The 7,762-nt window shown below is 50.2% G+C and overlaps 1 protein-coding gene across 1 annotated transcript in view; it reads right to left on the bottom strand.

Annotated features, from left to right (window-relative positions):
- REC8 (REC8 meiotic recombination protein) overlaps window positions 1-4,484 on the bottom strand; it is an 8,690-nt gene extending 4,206 nt beyond the window's left edge. The window contains exons 1-6 of the mRNA XM_017544690.2: window positions 3,326-4,484; window positions 3,153-3,221; window positions 2,893-3,035; window positions 2,738-2,810; window positions 2,525-2,645; window positions 488-569 (exon numbers count right to left, since the gene is read on the bottom strand). Coding sequence (XP_017400179.1) covers window positions 488-569; window positions 2,525-2,645; window positions 2,738-2,810; window positions 2,893-3,035; window positions 3,153-3,221; window positions 3,326-3,381 — 544 coding nt within the window. The 5' untranslated portion in view covers window positions 3,382-4,484. The remainder of the gene's footprint in view (window positions 1-487; window positions 570-2,524; window positions 2,646-2,737; window positions 2,811-2,892; window positions 3,036-3,152; window positions 3,222-3,325) is intronic.
- Window positions 4,485-7,762: the final 3,278 nt, after the last annotated feature.

Below are 7,762 nucleotides of genomic sequence, written 5' to 3'. Positions count from 1 at the left end.
AAAAAAAAAAAAAAAAAAAAAAAGGAAAGAAAAGAAATCTGACCTCAGAGGACTCTTGTAAGGTATTGATGAGGTTACATACATAAAGTGTCCCTCATCAGACGCAGTAGCTCACGTCCATAATTCTAGCACTTTGGGAGGCCAAGGTGGGCAGATCCCCTGAGGTCAGGCCAACATGGCAAAACCCTGTCTGTACTAAAAATACAAAAATTAGCCAGGCATGGTAGTTCATGCTTGTAGTCCCAGTTACTAGGGAGGCTGAGACAGGAGAATTGCTTGAACCCAGAAGGCAGAGGTTGCAGTAAGCCAAGATTGTGCCACTGCACTCCAGCCTGGGCAACGGGGAGACACCATCTCAAACAAATAAATAAAAATAAATAAATAACTGCCCTTCACAGGGCCTGGCTCTTATGCTCAAAACTGGTCATTTCTACAGCTCTTGGGCCTGCCTATGCCTCTCACCAGAAAGAAGGTTCTCTCTGCTGACCTGGCTTCCTGGGCTCTGTAGGCACTTCAGGAGGAATCTCTTCAACTCTCTCTGGGGGTGCAGCCTCTAAGAGGTGTCGAATCTTTGGGGAGGGATTGCAAACAAAATATAGGATTTAGCTTCAGCCCTCTGCTATTCCACTTTCACAGCCTTCTTCAGCAATGCATGGTAATCTCCTTTTATGCCTAATTCTTGTTGCATTGACATCAGTTTGCAGTAAACTCACCCGCTATCTAGTCTCCTCAGTTCCTGCCCTCATCTCCCTCCCCAACTCGCACCCCCAGTTATCTAGCCCTTATCAATTTGTGCAAGAAGCAGTGCATCCTTATCCTTGTCAAATGTTATGGTTGACAGAGGTGAACAGAAAAGATTCTTGATCTTAAGGTCTAGTGGGGAGACAATGTTGTATATAACCCCACAAGAGTCAAGGCAAAGGGTAAAACAAGGCCTTAGCAAAGTGCTAAGTTCCCAAACTGCATTTGGTTCTGGCTGGACTGGGATAAATATTTCATAGAAAAGGGTAGCATTTGAGCCAGGTCTATAAGAATATGTAGAAACTGACTCATAGAGGATGAGGAGTGACCGTTATGGTCTAGGGAAACAGCCTAAGCAAAGATGTGAATGTGGCATCATTGAGGAACAAGGGCCAAACTGGTGTTTAGGAGCCACAGATGCACAGGGGAATGAGAGAGAAGTCTGGGGATGACTAGCTTGAAACTGGGGCATGTGCCAGGTGTGGTGGCCTGTAATCCGAGGTGGACGGATCGCTTGAGGTCAGGAGTTCAAAACCAGCCTGAGCAACATGGTGAAATCCCGTCTCTACTAAAAAATACAGAAATTAGCCAGTGTGGTGGTGCGCATCTGTAATCCCAGCTACGCGGGAGGCTGAGGCAGGAGAATTGCTTGAACAGGGGAAACAGAGATTGCAGTGAGCCAAGATCACGCCACTGCACTCCAGCCTGGGTGACAGAGTGAGACCCTGTCTCAAAAAGTAATAATAGGCTGGGCAAAGTGACTCACATCTATAATCCCAGCACTTTGGAAGGCCCAGACAGGTGATCACCTGAGGTCAGGAGTTCGAGACCAGCCTGGCCAATATGGCAAAACTCCGTGTATACTAAAACTACAAAAATTGGGCTGGTTGTGGTGGCTCACGCCTGTAATCTCAGCACTTTGGGAGAACAAGGCAAGTGGATCATGAGGTCAGGAGTTCGAAACCAGCCTGGCCAGCACGGAGAAACCCCATCTCTATTAAAATTCAAAAATTAGCCAGGCATGGTGGCATGTGCCTGTAGTCTGAGCTACTCAGGAGAGTGAGGCAGAAGAATTGCTTGAACCTGGGAGGCAGAGGTTGTGGTGAGCAGAGATCATGCCACTGAACTCCAGCCTGGGTAACACAGTCAGATTCCTGTCTCAAAAAAAAAAAATAATAATTAGCAGGGTGTGGTGCCACCCGCCTGTAATCCCAGCTACTCCAGAGGCTGAGGCAGGAAAATCACTTGAACTGGGGAGGCAGAGGTTGCAGTGAGCTGAGATCATGCCACTGCACTCCAGCCTAGGTCAAAGAGCAAGATCCTGTCTCCAAAATAATAACAAAATAAAAAAATAAACTGGGGCATGGAGAGCCCTAAATGCTAGTATTCTGTTTGCATCAGGAGCCACTATTCAAATGGGGAACCAAGGAAGGGGGTGACAATAAGCTGTAGGAATACTGGGAATAGACGGAGGAGGACATGGGTAAGGAAGCCCAATGCAGAGATGAGAGCCTGGATTAGGGTCGTGACGGTAAGAACAGTGTGGAGACAAGTGGGGACAAAAGCTGCCTCACTTGGGGAAACCATCTGATCAGATTGGCCCGGAGTAGGTAAGTATAGGGGGCTTCGCCCAGATGGGTCCACCATGGCAGTCCCCCTGCACCATCTCCTGTGGGAGAGAGCTGTGGCAAGCTTCATTCCCCAACCCCAATGTCAGAGTGACACAGGGACAGTGCTCCCCTTCTGCATTGTCAATTTGTGAGTCTAGGGGAATGAGCCCTACCTGAGGGATATCGAAAGGACTAGGAAGTCTGGGATCCACAGACATCATCCCAAAAAAGGGATCTGGAGCATCTTCTAGGGTCTCCATCATGGCCAGGTGGTTAGGAAGCAGCAAGCTGGGTCTGGGAGAGAATGTAGGCTGTCAAGGACTGAGGCTGAGCTAGGCTGAGGCCAACCTAGCAGGTGTTCCATCAAAGGCCCAGGGGACACTCACAGCTCAGTCTCCATATCTATTCGGATCTGCAGCTGGGCACGGTGGATGCGCTCCAAGATGTGCTGGATGTCCTCTGTGGGCAGAGGGGGCAAGGTAGGGAGCCAGCTTAGCAGACAGCTCCTCAGCCGGCCCCACCTGAGGGTTCCCAGCCTTACCCACGAGGTACTGGCATTGTTGAGAATAGACGCGGATCACACCGATCTGAAGTTGGGCTGAGAGATAGAGGGAGAAGCGGGGCCGCGGCAGGCCGGGCTGCAGGGGTTGAACTCGTACCAGCACATAATTGAGGATTTCCTCGCTGGAGAACAACGCACCCAGATCACCGCTGCGCCCAGGGCCGAGCCCACAGCCTTGCCCACTCTATCCCCTAACCCACACCCTGCACCAGGCCCTCCTTCCCTTTTCTGGGCCTTACCAGGTCTTCACCACGTTCACCCTCAAGTATTCGCGCTTCACCAACCGGCTGCCGCGCGTCGCTGCCAGCCTGAAGTGGGTGGGGAAGGTGGGGGAACGGGGATAGAGGGGAAGCTGTCAGGCTGGGATCCCGGGCAGTGCCCCCCATCACGCACCCATGGGCCTTGCCCTTACCAGATGGTGGCAAAGCAGCCGGTGTGGCGCTGAAGCACATTGGGATAGTAGAACATGGTCCCTCCAGCCTTTTACCCTCGATTCCACCAGATCCCTGTTCGGATCTGAGTTGGAATTATTTAGGGCACAGAATTCCCAACACTTTGGAGAGAAGTCTGGTTTGGACAGGTGAGGAGGTGGGTGCACCCAGAAAGCCAAGTTAATGAGGCGATCAACGATTGGCGGATACACAATCACCGGGATAACTAAGACGCAGGAGATGGGCACACCTCTCTGTGGATTCACCCTCAGTGGATCCGCACGCCAAGTGGGCCCGTCGAACTTGAGCCTTCTGGGTTGGGTTTCAGGTTGGAGATGCGGAGCTCCGAGGGGACGCCTGGGCCGGGATCCAGAGCAGGTCCCAAGGGAGCACAGTGTCCTCCACAGCAGGCCTTGGTTCTCGAGCACTGGAAGCGATGTCAGGCCTGGGGGCCTTGCACTGGTTTGGGCGGCTGCGGTACGGCCCGGGCTGCCTCCCACAGGACTAGATCGCACCGCGGAAAGCCTGCATTCCGGAGCTCCGCACTTCGCCGCTCATTAGATGGCGGCTTTTGCCAGGCCAATGGGGAACGTGGGTCGGGTTGGGAGCGCCAAGTATCCTGAGCTCCAGGCAACAGGGTCTCCTGAGACAGGCGGCAAACCAATCATAAGGACTCTGTGCGCTGCTGGGGTCCATTGTGAGGTGTCCCGACCAATGGGGCTCTGGTTCTCCCCTCTAGTAACAGGCGTTCCTTCTTGGCCAATGAGCGCATCCCCGCGGCTTGCCTGGCAACAAGGGTGCCTCAACTGGTGGGGGAGGTAGGGTCACCTCTGGGGCAAACGTGCTGGGCCTCTTCCAGGTGCCAAGATGTACCTTGCACCACGTCTGACCTGAGGTTAGACCCCGCCCTTCCCCCAAATTCCACAAACTCTGACCTTGTTGCCAACTAAGGCGTGTTGTGTGCTGCGGAGGTAGAAAGATGTGAGATGATGGCCTTGGAGCGGCCACAGGTCAATGAGGAAGAAGTCATTTTTTTTTTTCTTTAAGACAGAGTCGTGTCTCTGTTGTCCAGGCTGGAGTGCAGTGGCGCTATCTCGGCTCACTGCAACCTCCTCTCCCTCATCCCAGCCAGATTCAAGCGATTCTAGTGTGCCGGCCTCCTGAGTAGCGGGGATTACAGGTGCCCGCCACCACACCCAGCTAATTTTTGGATATTTAGAAGAGACGGGGTTTCACCATGTTGGCCAGGCTGGTTTCTTTGCTTTTTGAGATGGAGTTTCAATCTGTCACACAGCCTAGAGCACGGTCTCAGCTCACTGCAACCTCTGCCTCCTGGGTGCAAGAGATTCTCCTGCCTCAGCCTTCCGAGTAGCTGGGATTACAGGTGCCCGATAGCACACCGGCGAATTTTTGTATTTTTTAGTAGACAGGGGTTTCACCATGTTGGCCAGACTGGTCTCGAACTCCTGACCTCAGGTGATCCACCCACCATGGCCTCCCAAAGTGTTGGGATTACAGGCATAAGCCACTGTGCCTGGCCAAAGAAGTCAATCTTACATGAAACTCCACGAGGACTTACTGGGGTCACTTCCTCAACCTGAACAACTTAGGTCATGACCATGCCACATGTAGTCCTTTCTCAGTTGTCAGTGTTCTCCCAGCTGAAACAGACTTTAGCTTTGTTGGAATCAGCACATACTTCTCAGCCTAGAAAAGCCATATTCTCAAACAATTATTTGTGTAAATTTAAGTTGTATGGTTGTAATAACAAATAACCCCCTGTCCCTATGCCTCCTACCTTTGCACAGCCATTTCTTTGGCCCAGAATGCCCTTTCTCTGCCTTGACTCCAGGGCATGCTTCTTCCTAAGACTTATCTCTTACTGTAGCTGAGCTTCCCTGTCTTCTTAGTCTGCTTCAATTTGTGAGCTCTTGAGGTTGGGGTCTTCTCAGTGAGTGCCTTGCATCTAGCTCAGTAAATACTTGCCAAATGAATGTGCAGTTGCACTATATTGACAACCAAAATGTGAAAGCTGAAAGGGATTTAGAGATCTAGTCCAAGTCCTGGCTTTACCAGTGAGGAAACAGAAGTCCATATAGACTGTTTCTCCCAGACCACACAGCTCCTTCTTCCAAGCCTGCTTGGGAACTCTATGCTCTTGAATTCCAGTATTCCCAATCCCTATCCTATTGTGCTCAGCTAAATTGGTTTCTGCATGATGCTTACAAACTGTTTCAATCACTGTACATAAGTTATCAATTTTATTTCATTTTTTTTTTTTAAGAGACAAGATCTCAGGCCAGGCGAGGTGGCTCATGCCTGTAATCCCAGCACTTTGGGAGGCCAAGGCGGGCAGATCATGGGGTCAGGAGTTCAAGACCAGCCTGCAGCCTGACCAACATGGTGAAACCCCGTCTCTTTTTATAAAAATAAAAATAAGAGACAAGATCTCGCTCTGTCACCAGGCTGGAGTACAGTGATGTGATCATAGCTCATTGCAGCCTCAAACTCCTGGGCACAAGCAATCTTTCTGCCTCAGCCCCCCAAAAGTTGTCAGTATTTATAAGTGCTCCCTTTGGGGCTCAAAGACAATGAAGTAGGGCATCTGCCCTGACAGTGCCTGGAACCCAGTTTAGGAGAAAAGCAAGGAACACAGAATAATTTTTTCATTAATTCATCCATTCGTTCAATAAGTATTTATTGCATGTCTGTTATATGCCATGCACTCCCTAGGGAACTGAGGATACGGCAAGGAACAGAAGTTCCTATTCTCATGAGGTAGGGAAGGAGAAATGATAAATAAGCAGATGAATAGAAACGTGTGGCCGGGCATGGTGACTTACACCTGCAATCCAAGCATTTTGGGAGGCCTAGGTGGCTGGATTACTTAAGCCCAGGAGTTTGAGACGAGCCTGGGTAACACTGGCAAAACGCTGTCTCTACAAAAATACAAAAATTAGCTGGGTGTGGTGGCACATGCCTGTAGTCACAGCTACTCGGAGGGGTGAGATAGGAGGATCAACTGAGCCTAGAAATTCAAGGCTGCAGTGAGCCATGATTGTACCACTGTGCTCCAGTGTGGGCAATTGTTTTGAAATAAAAGAAAAAGAAATACATGAAGTGGCCATCAGTGCTATGAAAAAAATGAGGCAGCACAGGAGGATAGAGTAATGACAGCTGCTATTTAGGGAGGGTACTCAGGGAAGTCTTACCCCCTCTTAAGAGATGAAATTTGAAGAAAGTGGGTAAGTCATGTACCTACCTGAGGGAAGAGTAGTTTAGACAAAAGAACCAGCAAATGCAAAGACCCTGAGGTAGAAATGTGTTTAGTGGGTTCAAGGAGCCTGGAGCATAGTGACAGGGGGAAGAATGGCAAGGGGTGAGAGAGAGGAGGGGAGGGTCGCATCACAGGACCTCAGAGGCTGTTATGGGGAATTGGGCTTTTTACTCTCGGTGATTTGGGATCCAATGGAAGGTTCTGAGCAGAGGAATGACATGATCAGAATTATGTGTGAAAAGGATCTCTACTGTGTTGAGAATAGCTTAAGGTAGACACAAGTGGAAACCGATGTGAAGGAAGCAGAGGAGGAAATATGAGAGATGGTGGTGGTTTGTTCCAAGTGTTGTTGATGGAAACAGAGAGAAGTGGTCAGACCCTGGATACATATTGAAGGAACGGCAACAGGATTTTTGATGAATTGGATGTGGGATATGATAGAAAGTGGAAGTCAAGGAGGCCAGGTATGGCAGCTCACACTTGTAATCCCAGCACTTTGGGAGGTCGACCAGCTGGGACTATGGGCACACATCACCACACCTGGCTTTTTTTTTTTTGAGATGGAGTTTTGCTCTTGTTGCCCAGGCTGGAATGAAATGGCACAATCTTGGCTCACCACAACCCCTGCCTCCCGGGTTCAAGCAATTCTCTCTCCTCAGCCTCCCAAGCAGCTGGGATTACAGGCATGCGCCACCATATCTGGCTACTTTTTTTTTGTATTTTTAGTAGAGACGGGGTTTCACCATGTTGGTCAGGCTGGTCTCAAACTACTGACCTCAAGTGATCCACCCACCTTGACCTTCCAAAGTGCTAGGATTACAGGTGTGAGCCACTGTGCCTGGCCTCACCTGGCTAATTTTTAAGAATTTTGGGAGGCCAGGCGCGGTGACTCATGCCTATAATCCCAGTACTTTGGGAGGCTGAGGTGGGAGGATTACCTGAGGTCAGGAGTTTGAGACCAGCCTGGCCAACATGGCGAAATCCCGTCTCTACTAAAAATACAAAAATTAGCCGGGCATGGTGGTGTGCACCTGTAATCCCAGCTACTTGGGAGGCTGAGGGAGGTGGATCACTAGAAACTGGAAGGTGGAGGTTGCAGTAGTGAATCAAGATTGCACAACCACAACTGTACTCCAGCCTG

The sequence above is a fragment of the Cebus imitator genome, unplaced genomic scaffold (genome assembly GCF_001604975.1).
Source record: "Cebus imitator isolate Cc_AM_T3 unplaced genomic scaffold, Cebus_imitator-1.0 Scaffold170, whole genome shotgun sequence".
Lineage (NCBI taxonomy): Eukaryota > Metazoa > Chordata > Mammalia > Primates > Cebidae > Cebus > Cebus imitator.
The sequence above is the reverse complement of the archived record's forward strand: the minus strand, read 5'-3'. Positions and strand labels throughout refer to the sequence as shown.